This window comes from Thalassophryne amazonica, chromosome 16 (assembly GCF_902500255.1).
Source record: "Thalassophryne amazonica chromosome 16, fThaAma1.1, whole genome shotgun sequence".
NCBI lineage: Eukaryota > Metazoa > Chordata > Actinopteri > Batrachoidiformes > Batrachoididae > Thalassophryne > Thalassophryne amazonica.
Genome location: NC_047118.1, coordinates 13,134,786 through 13,154,967, shown reverse-complemented (window position 1 = coordinate 13,154,967; position 20,182 = coordinate 13,134,786). Strand labels below are relative to the sequence as shown.

At 40.0% G+C, this 20,182-nt stretch overlaps 1 protein-coding gene across 2 annotated transcripts; it reads right to left on the bottom strand.

Annotated features, from left to right (window-relative positions):
- Window positions 1-1,296: 1,296 nt before the first annotated feature.
- Window positions 1,297-19,602, bottom strand: lfng (LFNG O-fucosylpeptide 3-beta-N-acetylglucosaminyltransferase). Of its 2 annotated transcripts, XR_004565647.1 has the most exons (9): window positions 19,206-19,602; window positions 7,383-7,428; window positions 7,186-7,288; window positions 6,945-7,098; window positions 6,776-6,861; window positions 6,079-6,244; window positions 2,257-2,342; window positions 1,723-2,177; window positions 1,298-1,671 (listed from the first exon to the last, which is right to left on the bottom strand). XR_004565647.1 is itself a non-coding variant. In XM_034190486.1 (8 exons), exons 1-8 carry the CDS (start codon window positions 19,569-19,571, stop codon window positions 2,111-2,113), a joined length of 1,074 nt encoding a protein of 357 aa, XP_034046377.1. In that variant the 5' UTR covers window positions 19,572-19,602; the 3' UTR covers window positions 1,297-2,110. The 2 variants fall into 2 exon arrangements, 1 of the variants encoding a protein (XP_034046377.1); XM_034190486.1 differs by having other exon boundaries at window positions 1,297-2,177.
- Between the last annotated feature and the right edge of the window lie 580 nt (window positions 19,603-20,182).

Sequence of the window (20,182 nt, the reverse complement as noted above, 5' to 3'; positions counted from 1 at the left end):
AACAGCTCACAGGTTGCATCCACCATCTAGTGGATTAAATAGAAATCGATGGTGGCAAGACTGACAGACGGGCTGCTGGGCTCTGGAATGATGCATGCGCAGTGAAGGCAAGGCAGACCAATGTTTAGGGGGGACCGTTCAGTCTGCAGCAACTGTCGAGCCGATTTCACTCTGTGATACAGTGCAGTTTACTCTGTGTAGACTGGGATCAAATGTTATCCAAGCAGAGTAAATTTTACTCAGCAAAATTTACTGTGTAGCAAACCAGAGATGTAAGCTGTTACTTTCTGAATAATTTTAAACTGAAATTAATCACAAAAGAAAAATAAACAATAACAACACCGACAAGCGTGAAGTTTCTCAGCGGTTATGTGCTTTTTATTTAGAGTTTTGGGTCCCAGTGTAGTTCCCATGGTAATCAGCTCATAATCCCTGAGAAGCCAGTTTGGAGATGACCTGTTTTGAACCCTCCAGATACTGGAGAATAAACACCACACTCTTGCAGCACAGTTTAAAATCCTGTCACTGATAGCATGTGTAAACTACAAAGGCAAAATGACATTCTAAACACATACAATCGCTATACATTTGACCAAATGTACAGTACACAGTACTGTAACTATCAAGATTTACAGTGTAACCCAGTATGGGTGAGAGACACCACCATGTGGAAACACTGACGCTGCTCTTGTGAAGGCGTCACCTCCTGCACCAGACGGTATTGTGTGTAAATAAAGAACATTAGTGTTAATTATACCAGAGAGGCCAAAGGCTCATCAGTCTGTTTTGCAAACTATAACTGACAGTGGATCGAATTACATGTGCATGCATCAAAGATAGAGCTCTAGAAATGCTCCGCACTTAAATAAGCATTTGGGAGGTGAGCGTCTTCCCAGGAGCAACCAGTTTATCTGAAATGCAGCTGTGCAATTTTAAAATTTTATATATATATTAAAAAAAAAGAAGAAAATGGCAAAAATCTGAGGATAACCCCGAATCCAAAACCTCTTCCACTCTTAATTGTCCCTGATTGTAACAAATGCAAGGAGCATTATTGATTAAATACATTATAATGAAGTTGTGTTGAGATTTTGAGGGTTACAATTTCAGGTTGGACACCGAGCTGAAGTATGTCAGTAAATGATATTAAAATGGGTCAGTTCACTGAAGATGGCCACTCGCTACATGATGATGTGATGTGCTCGAGACTCGTCAGTAGAACACAGTGCTGCATTGAAGAAATAAATGCATTTTGGAAGAAATGCAGAAGACAGCACACACTTTACGGCGTGCACATGCATCTGTACAACAAAGCACAAGCAGGAGTTGCACACTGTGTGCAGCTCTGCAGTTTTCCTCACCGGTGGCTGATGAAACAAATTTGTTTGGCTGAGCGTTGTGGGTGTAACGCTCGTAACGCAGTTGTTCTGCACACCTTGTAATAGCACTTGTGTTTGTGACAAAGGCATGCTCATATGACATCATCATGTAGTGAGTGTCAGGCTTTAATATATTATTTTTTTTAAAAAGTGCTTATCTAACACTGAAATACACTTTTGACTCAACCAGGACGTCTTCAATATTTAAGAATTTGTCCGGACTCATGAGTTTAAAAAAAAAAAAGAAGAAAATTGGTTAAAAAAAAGTGATGCATCATAAAAGATAAAGACTCTTAAAACAAAAAAAACCACAGATCTGGATTGTTTTCCAAAAGGTAACCACAAAAAAAGGCATTACTCATGTGAAGCTGGCCAGTAGGCTTGAATATACATGACAACGCATTCTATGAGAATTGCAAATACATTTACAAGCAACATATACATGTATATCTCATAGCTGAACCGATTGCCTGCAAAGCTTAATGCTGAAAGCAACTTCCTGCCAAGAGCTTGGTTCTTCCACCCAAATAGCATGGGATGAGATCCTGACACCAGACAGGAAGGAACTGTCCCGAGGCGGGCCGCACAGCAGCCCAGTAAACCTATTAAAGACCGCGCGCTACTGGAGCAAGAATACAGCAGCAGCACGGTCCAACACCAAACACTGGTCCCCACGAGCCTTTCAGATACCGAAGCACGACGGGGACGAGGATGAGAAAGGGGCCGTCGCCCTAAAAGGCAACCTGAGGCGGACACCACGGGGTGTCTGGATACAGGAGACAGTGCACAGACCTGAACCTGAAAGGGAGAAATTGAGGATTAGATTTTGTTGAAAGGACTTGAATCCGTACGGATTGAATACGGATCGATCTCCCACCTTGATGGATCCTCCTCCACAGAAAAAGCCCCTTTCAAATTGATGATGTTGCTCTTGTTTTCAAACATGCCATAACTGAGGGTGATCTGGACAAAGAATATGAAGAAACACATGACCAACATCCAAAACTTTGAGAAATTTTATGACCAAATCCTCTGAATACATCATTGTGACTAGGGATGGGTATCGAGAACCGGTTCCTTTCGGGTATCGTTAAGAAATTATTCGATCCACCGACATCAATAAGCTTTTTGCTTAACGATTCTGTTATCGGTCCTTCAGAGTGGCCGTTGTTTTGGCGGGTGTTTGTCAGGAAAATGATAATTTCTCTACATTGATTACAGACCCTGCAGCGGGTCCTTAATCAACTCTTCTGCAGCGCGGCTTTGCTTTGAACCTTGAACCAATCGAAGCGTGGTTCGCAGATTGAAGCAATGCTTCGGTCGATTGCTTCGTTTATTTCTTTCTTTCGCTTAATTTTCCCTCACTAAAACCCTAAAGAGCATACATCTGAGTATTATTTACCTTTTCTATGTTAAACCGACCTGTTATGGTCTTCTCAAACAGTTGATAGATGTATTTTATAACGCGTTAGCATGTCTATGGCATTTTCAATGTTAAAAGTTAGCATTTAGCATTTGCAGCCGTCATCACGTTCGGGTGCATTTGTTTTCAAATTGTAATATTCCTTAAATTTATTTTTGCTTATATATTAATAATCTAATGATTATTATATACAATTTTAGAGAAAGAGACAAAAAGAACCTGAATAGAAACACAACAGAAAATATATAATAGCAACTAACAAATAAATAAATACATACAGAAATAACACCTAGTGACTCTCACACCTCCATTTCATCCCTGTCTTATTTAAATTTAATGACATTTTGTTTCGGTCAAACCATATTTTCAATATGTTAATTTCTTCAATGATTTCCTCCAGAACTATCTGACAAACTAGAAAACTGCTGCATCCTAGTAAGAGCAGAATACTACTGGAATGAATCTGAATAAGGAAAGTTGTATTTTTTTTTCTCACCTAAATGGATTCAGCACTCACTCCAGTTTATTGTCTGGAATAGTCCCAGATTGCATTTCAGAGCTTCTAGAATTCAAACATTTTCGTGCAGGTGGTGTTGGGGGGTAATTTTGGGTTTCAGCTTTTTTTGTTTTTCACCACTTTCATCCCTGAATATGAGTTGTGATTCACTTTTGTGCGGATTAAAGTTACTAACTGGGACTCCTGTCTCGTTGCGAGAAAGAAACGAGAATCATCCTCCGTTCTGTTCACACAGCTCCAAACGTTGCGCGGCTCTCTGACAAGTCAAGATAGAATGATAGAATCCAGTCTGAATTAATAACTTCAAAGCAAAACACTGTTTTGTTTATTTTTATTTATGTCCAGAGATCAAGGATACAGTGACTAATTTCATATTTATTTACTTTAAGACTCAAGGAAATATATAGAAAACCTGTAAAGCCTACTTTTAGTACAAAATTCATGAGGTATTGATAAGGAATCGGATCGATAAGCAGAATCGATAATGCCATCGATATCGATAAAACCTTATCAATACACATCCCTAATTGTGACTATATCAGTCTACTGGGTTTACTTTGGGATGCCACCAGTTCTCATGGGAACAAACACTGACTGAGGCCATGGATATGGTCTCATTTGGAGACTATTGTCCTTCAAACTTTCAAGTGAATTTCTGGCAAAATAATGGTTAAAGAACATGCGTTGGTGGTGGTAATGCAAATTCACTTCCCTGCAAAACCACACTGGGTCATGACGAGTAATTACCCAGAAACACAACCTGTCCAGCCCCAATTTCAGAAAGAAGCCATCTATCTGCAGCAACCAGGTGATGCGTAACAGTTGGCCTTGCCCAGGTGCTGGGGTCCTCAGTCAGCACTGAGGCACCTGCACATGTTACTGTGCGCAGGGAACCACACCTTATGGCAATAATGTTAAAACTGTCATCTCCTCACAGCTCAAGTCGTACACCTCATGGTAGTCTCTATAAGTCGTCGCTCACTTGATTCAAAATCCTTCCAACAGCACCCAAGGCATTTCTTGAAAGATCTGGTACCAAAGGCATCCAATTGTCCTCTTAGGCCACTGGTTAACTGCCAGGTATCACAACTATACACCAGAGCCGTATGCATGAAGCATCTCAAAGTCCTCTCAAAGAGCTGCTAACTTAGCCTAAAATTTCCTGGCAAGGAATCTTGGCCTGAGAGTAGCAGGTGTCTGAGAGTGAGTCTGAGCAAGGAGGAGACTGAAACTCCTATCTTAGTGAGGAGGCAAGGTTGACCCCATTGCTAGGTATGATGTGGTCCTGTAAGAGCTGTGATTGGTTGTCACGGAAAGGGGAAATAAAAATAAATGCACTCTGCGTTCCTACATATGAATGAACAGTAAAATCAATTGATCATATGAACCAATCATATGAATTATTTTCATGATTATGCATTTCTTAATGCATAATCATGATAACTTAATGTAATAATAATTTAATGTCGTGATGATGATGATACTCGGCAAAATTTAATTCAAGCAAAATTTAATTCAAGCAAAATTAAATAAATCCATTATGGGAGTTCTGGGTTTTGGAGTTTTAAATGTTGTTATTGTGGTTCATGTTAGTTTAAAAATGTTGTTAGTGTTGTTGTTTTATTGTATTTTGTAGTTTAATTGGTTTAGTGAGTTAAGTGTCACCATGTTGTCACCATAAGTGAAAAGGGTATCGTGTTTGATGCCGTCTCTGTGTTTTATCTGAAAAATGAGCGCCTCCTCGTGGCAGAGTGCCAAAAAGACAAAACCTTTTGCTTGTCTTTCATTTATTTCACACAGCTCACCAGAAAATGAACTGTTACACAGCGTGAAGATGTTTGAACATCTCATTCACGTGCCGATTATCTACATATTAAAAGTGTGGTTGGGTGCGTGAGTTTATTAATAAGTTCAATATAAGTACATAATATAATTGTAAATACATTAAAATTGCATGCATGACACAAGAAAGTGAAAACACTTATTTCCATTGTTGTCCATTTAAAAATAAAATGACAAAACAGAAGTAATAATAAAATAAAATATCAATCATACTGCCAATAATCATAAAAATACTGATAACATTAATGTGTGTATATTATAACAAAAACCTAAACAATTTATAAATACATTAAGGCAGAAAATTAACAAAATAATTACGTAGATCAAGCAGGTAGCATACTGACTCACTGTCATTCTACATACGGAGAATATCTCTGCTTCCTCTCTGTCTTTTCCACCAGCTTGTCTGCTTAAGACACTCTTAGGCTTCTTAAGTCCTCCTCACTACTCTTACCAGTTTGGTACCTTAGGAACCCTCTTAAGGCCTAAGGTGCTTTGCGGACAACTTTCATCTTACCAAGGGAAAATTATAAGAAATTTCTAAGAATTCAAGAAATTCTAAGATTTTTCTTAGAATAATGTCACTAGGAGCTATTTTGAGCCTTAGGCTGCTTTGTGCATACAGGCCCAGGATTCTTATGACTTGGAACTTTGTCCTCATGCAAAGGTAGATGGTTGCCAGTAATAAAAAGGAGTCAATGATTGGCCAAACATAGAAAGGGTTTCAGAAAAAGTTTTATTACTGCTTTCTACTGTGGCAACTCCAATAGTTCCAGATATGAAGTGACGTATTTGTGTGCAGTTACTATGAAAGATCGCAATAACTCTACATCCTGAGGCACATGCATGGTGCATCTCGAAGCCCAACATCTGCATGAAGTAAAAACCAGCCCTAAACGATGAGATGAGCCTCTTACCTGCTTGTGAATCTCAGATCGTGACACTTGTTGGAGGTTCTCCAGGTGGGAGTGGAACAGGCTGCTACGGGTCAGAGGAACCCCCAACACTGACTCAATGATGTAGCCGATGGTGCAGTCATCAGGCAGACGGATCTTCTCTGCTGTGTTCATGAAGTGGCCGCCACTGAAGCGAAAAATGGTATAAACACATCATGGAACATGGGCGTGTCTAGAAGCTTGGTCTCTTCGTGACTTCCTGTCATCTGTGGTGGCTGGTGTCCAGATAATCATCATGCACAAATAACTTGACGTCTTAGTCAGCAGTATCAAGGCAGCTTGTGATGATGTCAATTTACATGTCAATATTCAGGAAAACTGCTTCAGTGGAACAGTGTGAATCTGCAGACTGCTGCAAATTATGCTGAAATAATATATAATAAATTTTAATTTCTTCATGCATTTTGCCACCAAAATGCAAAACTTGAAGTTGGCATAATTGTCCACATGCATTTGTGAAGTTCAGCTAAAATCACCTGGAAGAGTCTTTCTGTTGGGATTTGTTATCGAGAGCCTCAAACTTCCGGAAGAGACGCAAACAATATTCCTAGGCTTTGGAAAACCCTAGGTCTAGTGGCCACCAAGGCCGCCGCTGCTTTTTATACAAGAGGCATAATTTGATATTTTCCCAGTACAGTAACAATGTAGTGTATCTCACCTGGCCCACGGACTCATCTTCAGTGCTAGACCTCGGCTCACACAGAAGCCTGCTCCTCCAGTGGCAAACCAAAAGTTGACTGGTTTCTGTCGAGAAAGACGAGCTCAAATTACCACTCAGTGTGATCTACATGCTCAGACTATGATTATATGAAACTTATTTTACGCACCATCTTACTGTCCCCCAGCCTCTCTGTAGCTTCAATGGGCCGGTCCAGACTGGGTTTACCGATATAAATGTCTTGGGTGTGGGCATACTGGGACAGATGCTTCACCAGAGCCTGCACATTCACGTAGTTGTCATCGTCCACGTGACAGAACCACCTAAGAAGCAGATGTACCAATAGATACTGAGCCATTCAGATGAAGAAAGTACTGTCTGAAATATAACCCAAGGGTGGCACCACTTACTTTTTCCCAGACTCTATAAACTTGTCATATTCCACCGCCATCTTACAAGAAAGAGCTTGTCGGCTATGAGCTGCAGAGCAGTTGGTGTTAATTGCATGACTCCCTGTGGAATAAATGATAGGATAACACCATATCAAACCATATTTTACAAGCAAAATCTTCCATTTTAATCTTGAATTATACCTCATGAACCTTACCGATCTTTTTCAATGCCTCATCTTCTCCGTCTGTGAAGATGTAAGTCTGGAAACAAGCAAGAACAAACGCACATAAGCAGTTAGCAATTATAAGCATGTGTTGGTGCCATGGTTCACCACACCACAGAACATTCATTTCTCCAAATCGACCTAGTTCCAAAGACATGTAGGTGTTGCTTCAGGTCACTGGTTTGTGTCCAAGTCTCACAGCAAGACTGGAAGCACCTGAACAAAAATATGTGCAAAGATATCGGCATCGCCAAACACCTCTGTCCAGAAGAAATCTCATGACTTCAGAAGCTCTTTTCAAGCATCTCCTGGTGTCAAACACTGAGGACCTAGAAACATGATGATGCCTAAATAAGTAAATAACTATAAATTCAACACATTAACTGCATACAGATATACATCTGGCGGCCAAGTCCAGGAAGTCACTAAATGAACGAATCTTAAGACAGTTGCAAACCCCGACACATCAGTTACTCACTTACTTTTTATGTACTGCAATCAGGGTATCAATGATCACTGTGGAACACAAGTGGACCCAAACTTTAAATCCATGAAACCAAAACTGCTTTCAGCTGACCATGTGAGGTATTCACACTGTGGACCGCCAATTGTCATATCTAGTTTGGCTTGATTAACATTAATCAACATGCCTTCTATGCAGTGGATAAAACACATTGAGTTAAGCACCCCCCCCCCCCCCCCCGCGCTCGCTAATAAAGGCCCTTTGTCCTGCATTTCACTTTCTCCATAGCAACCATGCAGCCGTCCCAAAGCATCCCAGACAGAACAAAGGAGGAGGCAGACTGTCCGCCCCTGCACACACCACATTCATGCACCCCCGCCCTGCCGCCCCCGGGGTGAAAACCCCATTCTGCTGGAGCCACTGCAGAGATAAAAAGGCCGCATGCAGTCGCCATTTAAATGTCGTAATCAGTACAAACAATTGCCACAATCCTCTACGTTACTCAAGGGCAAACCACAAGACTGCAGGCACTCGCTAAGTGTAGCGGTGAGTCATTAAAGGCATTCACAACGAAGGGCGTGTTACAGGAACACGCTTTGAAAAGCATTCAGGAGATCATTCTTTATGATGTCTCAGAATGAGCAGGTGCGAGGTGGTGAAATGATGAAAAAGCAGGCTGTGTTGGGCCTTTTCTAACTGCCACTGCTCTGTTTACTTTTCATCTCAGGTGAGGCAACAACACCTGCCGAACATCACCTGTGCCACGTGTCTCTGCATGCTGGCACTTGGTACTTTAAAAGACATGTTCACATTTGCGTTACAACAATATGGACGGGTCGCTGTATTTTTTTTTCCAACAACAACAGATGTCCTTGGCTCTTGTCTTGCAAGGTCTTTAATAGTATCATTGTAACACAGTGTACCAAACAACAGCCTAAACCAGCATCAGGCACTATAACTAAATATGATGCAGTAAAGCTAGAAGTGGCAGTTGTTTACTATTACCTAAACTAGCTAACATAGATCAAGTCAAATCTGGAAGTGTGCTAGTGCCATTGCTGCATCCACCACACTATGGAACCGCCATAGGTCCTGGTGGGCAACCACCCAGGTAGACAACCCCTTGATCCCCACATATCAAAAGTAGCCATCTGTCTGTCACAACCAGTTGCAGAGCCGAGAACCATCCCTCATTGGGTGGTATTTACCTCTGTGTCCCTCATCCCAAATGAGTGCGTGTTGGACACCCATTAGTTCCACAGCTGAGTGGGGTCCGGGCACGCCCTCGGACCCCACTAGTTACGCTTTGCGCTGTTGGCGCTCACAGTCACACATGGGTGTCCCGCACTGGTCCATTCAAATGTTGGCAGGTATGCAGTTGAACTGTGGGCGTGAACTTTGCCTTCTCCGACCAGCGGGGTCCTCAAAACTGATGCACCTGTGGTTAAAGTCAGTGGGTGTATGGCCTACTTGTTAGTCAACATACAGAGATTTTTTTTTTTTTTTCCCAAACTGTCAGGAAAGACCATAGACTGTATATACACTGGTCAAACCCTTCATGATGTCACCCATAGGTTTTCGGAAGAGTGGGTTTGAAGCTGAAATGGTACGGCTCTAGATGTCGCACATCTTGCTAGTGCCCAACTCCTTGTAACTCTGTAAAGATGTGGAACATGGGCAGGACCAGCATGAACTTATGAGACAAATGAAGCCTGAACATGCGTGTTTAAAACACACATTTCAAAACTGAAGATGGACTGTTAATAACCACACTGGAAACCATCCCAATTTGTGGCAAAAAGGAGGACATCTGGCCACCCTACCCCCACAAATCTCATAGTTACCAAGTAAGCTAAGGCTAACAGGCCAACTCTGGTTCAGGTGTTTGATTAATGCATATTTTTGTTGACTGGTCGATGGCTTTCATCATGGTTAGCTTGGGTATGGATATTAAAAACTGACTGGCATAGTGCCTCAGTAACCAAGGCACAAACCATGAAGCTCACGCCACCAAGCTATTGCCACATGCTAATTAGTGCCAATTATGCAAATGTACAATTTAAACAGTAATACTAAAACTTCACTCAACAGAAATACTGGTGCACCAACTTCTTACACGGTCTGTTAGTACAATTAACTGCACAGCAAGCCACAGCATCTCAGATATTGGTAATAAAATGCTCAGAAAGGATAAACACAGTCGAGTCCAGAGAAGCTAGTGACCACACCGTAAATTATTCATAACTTTGTAGCTTAAAATGATCAGCTATATAAAAAAATTCACCACACCATACTAATTTTTGGAGCCAGAGTCAAAGGGTTATTCAAAAAGGTGCCACAGGTTGACGCTTGGCAATAACCCACAAAATCTTAAGTAGAATTTTACAGTTACAAGTACCACTGTGGATAAAGATCATTTGAAATTAATCAATGCAAGAATGAAATTTTAAGGTTCTGAAAACAATGGAGTTAATTTAGAGCTCTACAGGTGCCCCATTAACAGCTGTCCTTCTCTGCAATGGGGCTGGAGGGTGGATGGCAAAGGCAAGAGGTGCATTCAGAGGACTGATAGTTTAAAAAGTTAACTTCTAATTTAACCTGCTCTGGTGTCGCTCCTGCAAATATGCCTACAAGATCAAAAAGATTCGAACTCTGTGTTGCAACTGCAACAATCTCCGTGTTTTTATTTCTGCACAGGGCTGAATGTTTGTCGACTAACCTCTGCGCAAATGTGTAGTGATGCTGCCGCCGTGAGCCTGTATTTGTTCAACAAAGTGCAGCGGTTGCACTAGTGGTGGGATCAGAGGCCGGCATTGTTCGCTTTAAAGCCCGTTGAATAGACGGCCTAATCGCCGAAGCAGCTGCCGGAGCTGTGAGGTTACTAAACAGAAAGAGGGAGGGAGGATGGAATCTGACTGCTGATTATCAGTAAACCTGTGTGTGGCCATTCACCCGCTATCCTGCCTCGGGCAAAATACACGGCCAGAGCCTGTTGAATGGAACAATGCTGTGAGATTTCATGCTGTTAATTCTCTGCTGGGTAAATTCCAAATATGTTAGCCAGCATTTGCATACAGCTGCAGGGGTTAATTAAACACAAACCTCAGGAAGGGTTTTTTTTTTTTGTTGGGATTTTTTGGAACTCAACAGTTACTCATGGAATACTAATTCATGTTTCCTCTTGGAAAGACACCTCTGTGTGAAGCTGAGATAAGTGATACGAGAACATGAAGGCAGGCTGCACTCATGACCAGAGGAAGGTCTGGCACGCTGCCGTCTCAGCTGGACATGGTGCCTGGCTGGCGGACTCCAGCTCCATGGGAAGGAAGGGCACCGGACTCCCCACCTTCCGTTGGCCACCTCCACCCTAATTCCTTCCACCTCATCTGCTAATGATGCCTAATTTACAAAAAATAAAATAAAATCTTTTCAACACTTTGTGTCAAACCAGTTGATTTCTGAAGTAGATAGAATAGTATGTGAATGGTGATTAAAAAAAAAAAAAATTAAGAATGACTATTGGGCAATTCTACGGCAACGGAATTACAATCTGAGCTAATCTGTCGTGGTTAGATGCCATATGTCCAGATTTTGCTGCTGTTGTAATTCCGTTACCATAGAATTGCCCAATAGTCACAGTTTAACAAAGGGTATTGAACCCATTAGTCAGGTTCATTGTGTAATTTCTTGAAGTTTTTTGAAGATGTGGTAAACCATAATTTTTTACAAAGCTTGTAAAATGAGGAATCCAAAAAATGTTTCAATTTATTCAAAGGCTGTTATGGCCACCATCTTGGATTTCCCAAATTGTTGACCTTCGGAAACTAACTTCACACTTTCTTGCCTTCCGATTATTTGTGGGTCAACTTTGTGGTATGCGGGTAACAAATAACAGCACAATTCTTGGTTTAAGGGCTCATAACATTTATTACAAATTCCAAGAAGGGCTGAATACACTCCTTTTTTATAATAAAGAGTTACAAATATCTGAATCTTATTAGTCAGGAAAAACACCCGTGTGGTTCAGGCTCCTTTGTCCCATAAGTCACTGATGTCAGCTATACGCAATAAAAAAAAATGGCAGCACACACTATTACTATTCATCAGCTTCAGTAATTTGGAATTAGTATGTCTGGATCATTTCTCTCCAAAATTCTTATTTAGCCACTTCACTCATGATCACAGATTACCCATAGGTCCAAAAAGTGAAAAGTGTTTTCAAAAGTTTCCATTTTTAGAAATCTAAGATGGCTGCCATAACCTTTAGGGGAAAAAATGGAAACGTTCCCTTAGCAAAAAGAAGTTTATTCAAGTGTACTATGAGTATACTTATTTTTTACTAAAATTGAGGAAGTATATTTGAAGGTGACTTTTTATAAACTATATTTACTTACTTTTACTATTTTATATACTTAAGAATAGTATAGTGAAGTATACTTGGCTTATACTGAAAAGTATAAAAGTCTAAGTACATTCATACTAAGACTTACACTTATACTTTAATACTATAACTTATACTTTAGTATACTTTTGACATCTTTCTGCCACAAAGTACTAACACTTATTATGCACTTGGAGCAAGATATATTAAGTCAAGCCATTGAATCAAGTAACTGAAAAGAAGTCATAAAAGTACAGATTTTTTTTCTATGTAGTTATTTATTTTTGGTTCCAAAGGTTTGCACTTTTCTTTTACCTTTTTTGACAAGGAAGGACTTTAGTTCTCAGTTGAAGACGTTATGTTTACATTTTTACAAATAAGGACTTGATCTTGGAGAGACCATTATGTTTACATTTTACATGCATTTTTTCCTTTAATTTTCTCTACAAAGGAAGGACTTGATTTCATAGGTCTTTGTTTTTGAAATGTTTGAAAATATATCAAACTTGTTTTCAACATTCTGTCTTGTGATTTCTTAAATGCATCACACTCTTGTGTACATACAGTATGAGTAAACTTTAAGAATACTTTTGAGTATATTTTTAGTATATAAATAGTAAGCTACAAGTAATATGCCAAGCAAAATTAAAGTATAAAAAGTAAAATAGTGAAATAACCAATGTGTATAACAGTATACTTTAAGTATACGATAATAAACTAAAAGCAGGGACTCAAAGTATACAACTAGTACAATGGCAGTATATCGATAAGTGCACTTGTGGTATACTTTAAGCATAGGAGAGGGATATATCAAGTACACTGATAAGTGTACGTGTGGTATACTTTAAACATACAAGAGGGATATACCAAGTACATTGATAGTATATAGATGAGTGTACTTGTTGTATACTTTAAAATGTACTTTTGCAAACTTAAAATGAACTTTAAAATATACTTTTATAAACTTAAAATATTCCAATTTGGTCCAAAAAAGTATTAAATTTGTGTACTTTCTAGTATACTAACAGTACACGGTCTGTAGTATACTTGCTATACTTGTACTTATACTGAAGCATACTTAATAAAATGAACTTTAAGTATACTACTTTTTGCTAAGGGTGGAGTGTTGATTCTTTGAAAGATTTTTTTGTGAAAACGTGGTATTGGTGTCCAAAGAAGAAAACTGATACTTACGCTGCACACGAACGGAAAATTCAGGTTTTGCCCGACTCGACCTACTGCCGACCCAGACAGTGTCTATGAGTAAACATAGAATCAGCTGATCACTGCAACACTTTGCGGACCTCTATAAATCTTGTGCACTACGTCGTATTTCTGAGTGTGTGAAATAAATTATTCATGAAGAATAAAATAACATGAATTATGGATCTGGTTGGTGAATGGCAGCTGAATGGCGTCTCTTGTAAATAATCTACCTGGTCCATTTCCCTGCATGTTCTGTGTCATTTATTAGGCGTATAAGCACATGTGCCTGTGTTTGGATCAATGAATAAAGAACACAGGTGGGATAAAATGCACTGATTTGTATCACAACAAAGCAAGGCGACAGATTACGTTGCCCTTTTAAAAGATGACAACGGCAAATTATTCCCCAACCCGATATCCAAACTTGAGTCCGGCTGGCTGGATGATTAAGAGCGGCATGACTCGATGGCACTGTTGCGTATATAACCTGCACACTGCCGCACAATTCGCTGGGCCAACGCGACCCGGTGGATGCCGCGCTGTGTGCTGCTGGATGCTGCGTTATATAAAATAATTATTTCATAGCAGATTCATCATTTGCTCTCAGAGATTAGCTGATAAAACCATCTCTAATCACTCTGGAAGCACATATGAATTTCCTCCAGCACCTTCTCTTGTGTGCTTCTTGGGGTGGAGAAAGCATTTGGGCTAATCTCAAAGGTAAATATTTATAATATTTAATTTTAATGGCTTGGTAAAACAGTTGCATTTTCACTTCTTATAAGCATCTGTAAAATTATGTTTATTATGGATTTAGACCTTTGTTTGGCTGACGCTGTTACTAACGGACCGAGCATCTATTCATATTTTTACACCTCTCAATCTTTGAACCAACCTGGTCGCGCATGTGCATTCCCAGAGTGTGAAAAGGCTTATTTCTGAAGGTCGCCCATTTTAGAAATCCAAGATGGCGGCCATAACAACCTTTGAAAAAAAAATAGGGAAGCATTTTTAGATTCCTTGTTTCATGCGCTTTGTAAAAATGTAGTTTTCCAAATCTCAAAATTTTTTTTAACAAACCTAAGAAACCGGACTACATGTTTTCAGACACCTGTCACTTTAACCCACCTGGAATTTTTGGCTAGTTTTCTTTACCGAGCTTTAAGTATCTCACATTAACAAGCTGTGGGTAGCTTTCTGTGTTTAGACAGCTTCAGTTAACTTAATGTCTTCAGATAAGTGTAACTAGTTAATTGACATTAGCTTGCTTTACTTAGCCTTCTGAATTTAACTCGCTTTGTGACTTTGGGAAGCTTCAGCAAGCTTTCTAAACTTACTTTATTTTGCTTTCAGACTTTATAGAGCTTCATGAGCTTTATTCAAATTATTTTATTTCATTTTAACTTTAGCTGACCTAGGCTGAATTTCTGGTGGGGCAGCTTTGGCTAGCTTTCTGACTTTAGCTAGCTTTACAAACTTAGCTAGCATTATTTAGCTGTAGGACTTTAGTTAACTGTATTTAACTTTATGATTTCAGCTCAGTTTTTTATGCTTTACCGAGCTTTAGTTGGCTTTCTATTGTTTAGATAGCCATGGCTAGCTTTCTGACTTTAGTTAGCTTTAATTTTTTTTCTATGCTGGTAACAGGGGAGGGCTTGGATAACAAAAATGTAGCTGAGTGGGTAAGCAGGGTAGTTTGTGTAGATAATAAAGGCTATCATACATCTTCACCAAGTACATGAAGAAATATACAACAGAATGGGAACGTAAAACCAGAATTTATGACTGAATATGTGTGAATATCGGAATGATGCCTAAACATTTCAGAGGTACTGAGAATTACTTGTTGCAAACTTGAAACACTGTTGCCAATCTTTTGAAACATCTCCATTTCGAATATTGTTTGAAAGTCTGCATGAAAAGAAGCACATCCTGTACTGCCACCTTCTGGGATGCCACTGTACTTTTAAAAGGCCCTATTCGCCCTATTGATGTATCCCATAATCCCTTCCACGCCAGAGAGTCGCTGCAGTCAAAACAACAGAGAATCCACATGATGACAATTGTAAATGAATATTATACTACAAAAATGTAATTTTTTATGCTTTTCATCACGTTAATAAGAGACATAATACCCTGAAAACTTGCTAAAACAATTATAACAAATAATCTGTGTCTGCTACATAAAACAAATGCAATAACAATGTCTATAAACCCAGAGAATATATTCGAGAGTTTTAGGCTCAATATAAAAATAGGTTTATGTTGCGATGTTAATGGTGTTGTCCGTGTGCAGCGGTTAAAGTGCAGCCCGATCAGAGCGTCTCAGTGCAGTTCTCAATGTTACTGAGCGCAGCGTGGTGACCTCTTCGAAGTTTTGCGGGATTTGAAACCTTAATAGGGCAAAAAGGGCTTTTCCATCTTCCTTTACTAGTTGTGTAATTTAAGTTCCCAATTCCCATTGTAATCATATAAGCAGAATTTAAGGCTGAAACAGTTATGTCTTGTGTGCACAGCATGGAAGGACACGCCTCCTCTTCAAAGAGTCAGAGGGCGTGGCAAGCAGCAGCATCTTTCCATTTAAAGCAACAGGCACAGAAGTCATTTCATAGAGGCACGTGTGTTTGTTTGGTTAAGGATGCATTATGTGTCTTTTTTTTTTTTTTGCAACAAATCTTAATATCTATTTTAACAACACTTGATGACTATACCAGCATCCAAACTTAGATTAGTCATATTAACCCCTTTAGCCCTAGAGCCTATTTCACCAAAATCACATACCCATAAATTATAATTTATTTCTCAGCTTGTACACTCTTAACCCAGATTTTGTTTTAACTTAAATTTCTGAGTTATTAATTATTCTTTCGTGTTTTGTAAAAAAGCATTCTCATTACTAAACTAAATTAGTTGATTGCACTATTCAACTGAAATTTTCGGTGCAATGATCATGTTAAGCAGAGTTAACTTTTTGTCTCAAGTTTCTGTAAGGGAGGGGAGGGGCCCATTTTAAATTCTACCTAGCAACCATGTCAAGTGTGAAGACTCCACTCATCCTGCTGCTTCTGCTCATTGCTTGCTGTGCTCAAATTCAAAACCTGTGGATTTTGAGAGCAACACATAACTTTCTGGTGAAAAGACGGTTCATTGAAAATAGCTTAGTGTTTAAGTGCTGCTTCTTTTTTTTCTCTCCGCTGTACGCAGTGTACACTTGGCTGTGGGTTTTTGAAAGAAACACTGACTTAAAGAAAATGGAATGTAGGCTTCAAGTTAGTTATTTGTTGATAACTTTCTGGAAATTAGTTTCGCCCAAAGAGTGGTCCAGTGAGAACACGTTAGCTAAACTGAAGTTATTTTTTGGCAATATAACTCATCATTTGGTGTGCTATTGCTAAATCAAACACATTTCAACTGTTGCTTTTTTTAACATGCACTTAATTTTTTTGTTTAGGTTTAGTTAATGTAATAAATACTTTTTAAACAAAATTGTAGAACTTAAAATCTGTTCATTTATATTATGTATCACTTTGTTGCCTTTTTTTAGTAAACATTTGTCACATTTTTTACAGTACAGTTTTAATGCATTTTTTTTCCTGTTTTTACTTGTCTTTTGGTTGACAAGGTGTTCATGAGGTGTTCCTTCGTAATATTTTTTTAAATAAAAGTCGTTGGAACATTTAAATGTATTGTAGCAATCGCCGGGCCGGTTGCTAAGACTGTGAACTGTTATGCTGAAGTGCATCATGGGAGTACAGGGTTTTGAGAGTTTTAAGTGTTAATGTGTTTCATGTTAGTTTAACAGTGTGGTTAGTGTTACTGATTTATTGTGTTCAATAGTTCAGTTGAGTTAGTCAAGTTTAGTTAAGTGTCTGTTGCCACCATAAGTGAAAAGTGTATTGTGTTTGATGCTTTCCACCATTTTCTGGGTTGCTGGGGTTGCAAATAAAACGGCACCTCCTTGCGGCAGAGTGCAGAAAAGCTCAGAGCGTCTTGTTCTTCCACACCACTCGCCACAGTATTCTTTAATTCCTTCCCTTCCATACACATTTGTTGAAACAATGCATTATAATCTCAAAATAAAGATGGAGTAGTTAATTAAATTACAAGAGAAGACATTACTTATATTAAGAAATTGTTTTAACTATTGATTAATAATGTTTATTATGTTATTTGTTATATGTTTACGTATGTTTAACTTAAAATAGTTATTTTATACACCAATGAGAAACCATTTATGTGAACTAATGATTCTGAGTAGCAACTACTACTGTGATTTGTTAATACAACTTAACCTGATTAGTTTTAGCTTGTGTAAAAACTAAAGCGGTTTAAGGCAACGGGTTTCCACGCAATTTTCTAGTAAACTCAACTAATTCAGGTTAAGAGTGTAGAAGGTCAAAAATGCAACAGTTTGGATCAGCTAAAAGACAGGTCCTAGGGGATGTTGTGGATGCAAAAAATTTGAAAGCAAATAATACTTGGTAGGGGTAAATGAGGTTTTTTGTTTGTTTTTTTTTCCAAAAAAATGAATTCCGATTTATGTCTTTATCTGCTTGGTGTTTCAGCTGTGGTTAGTTGATACATTTGTAGAGGAGACCTCGCTTGACATTTTGCTGTATAATAAGTTTATGTTGGTGTCAGCATTGGTTAGTTATGAGTGTTCAAATGTTCCAAAACAGGGCAAGTCCCTGAATTTGGGGACTATAGGGTTTAAGAGGTTAATATATCACGCCATGATTTGCAGAAAGATAGTCTTGCACGCCACAGATGTTCATCAGCTGAGCATGGGAATCGACGCTGAACTTGTTAGGTGACCATATGCACACGGTGGGAACTCAGTGCATCATATGGCTGCCATTAAAGCCACCCTTTGTTCCGCGGCTCCAACCACCTGGCGCTCTTCTTCCAGAAACTCCCCCTGGCATTGTGGGCTCAGTCTGTCCTTTATCTGCTCCTATTCGCCCGCCAGCTGCCTGCCCGTAAGCTCTGCTCCTAAATATGCAGGATGGATTAGCTAGCATCCACTAATTGCACACAATTAGCGCAATCAATTCCCATGTAGGCGGAGAATGATTTGGACATCAGCTTCCTTGGAAGCAGTGTGCGGCATCTCTACCAGACTTCACTGCCATGTCAGCCTCATCATCACAAATAAATAAAGCGTAACAGTGTGCAATCATCTGAGGAAAATCAGACTTTTGGATGAGGTTTGGATAAAATCACTACAACCGAGGGGGCCTGTGTGTAACCCAGGTCACATTTTCATAGTTTCTGCTCCCAGAACAAACTCACCTAGATGCACCCCTTTGTCCTCCTACACAAAACCCCCATCTCCCCGTCCCTCCACAGCCTGACCCACACCCGGCTCCCACGTTCCCACACAGAGATGGAGACAAGAGGCTGGGAAAGCTTTTCTTCCCCCATCAGAAAGACACTTTGTTAGTGCTGGAAAGGGGACAACGCTGCAGCCGGAGCCGTGAAGCATCCATGGTACCCAAGCACGCACAGGGACATCCAAAGAGGAGGGATAATAGAAAGTGGGGGAGAAGAGGAGGAGGAGGAAGAGAGAGAGAGACCGCTCTCTGTTCTCACAAGCATCACTCAGACAAGAATAAGAAGTGACAGATTCAGTGCGTCATCTGGTGACACAGTGAGCATCAAAGCATCAGGCTGTCTGTGCAGCAGCGATGACGTCATATAAAGCAAAAAAAAAGGGGGGGGGGGGGTAAAAAGAAGATGAGTGTATTTTGCACTTTAGTCTCACCTGCTGCGTGTTTCTGGAGATCCAGGTGTCCAGCAGCAGCTTGAGTCTGGACTGGTGGAACTTCTTGGTGGTCTTCACGGCGATGAAGATGTCTTCAGCGCTGATGTTCTCGGCTGCAGGAGGCTCAGAGGAGGAGGAGGAGCGTGCGCGGCTCCCCACGTCCCTCCGTCCGCGCGTCAGTTTGGAAAAATACGCAGAGTATCCTTTCCCGGGGCGCGCGCGCTGCTCCTCCTCCGGCGCCTCCTCCTCCTGTTCTTCCTCCGCCTGTGCGCGGTGATGGTGCACGGCAGCCAGGAGGAGCAGCAGGCAGAGACCTGCAGCGGCCGCCACGCACGCGCTCACTTTCTTCCCGTTATTCTTCGACATAGTTAACTCCTCAAAAATGAAATAAATTTCTTTAAGAAATTACGCACGAGGAACGTCTAATAAAGAATAGTCCATTTGACGGGGTTTTTTTTTTTTTTAACTTTAGATCTAAAACAGCACAAAACACAGCGCGCACAGTCCGAGTGCACGTCTAAGTGACAAGCGGCTGATTTGAGCTGAAGCTAAATATATAAGCTTCTGTCAAGGCCACGCCCCGTGGGCGGGCACCAAAGGCTTTGAAGTGCCAGCAGGGCGGGGTTTGTGGTGTGTGTGTTTGTGTGTGTTATATGCTACCCACTGCCCAGTGTTAATTCAACTCGTATTGAATAGGAGTGTTATCTTTAGCAATAAGAGTGTTATCTTAACACTCTTATTCTGTTGACATATTTCTTACAGCTCTGAATTACACTTCACACAGCATGAAAGTGTTTTTGTAACTCTTTAATCGTGCTAACATTCTAACACTCATCACTTTATAACATTTGAAAGTGTATTTTCCAGACCATACAGAGTACTTTTAACACTCTTCTAATTTAACAGTGTAATTGTTTGGGTATTGAACTAGTATCACACAGTTCATGGCCAAAGAGGCGTTCAGAACCGTCAAACAT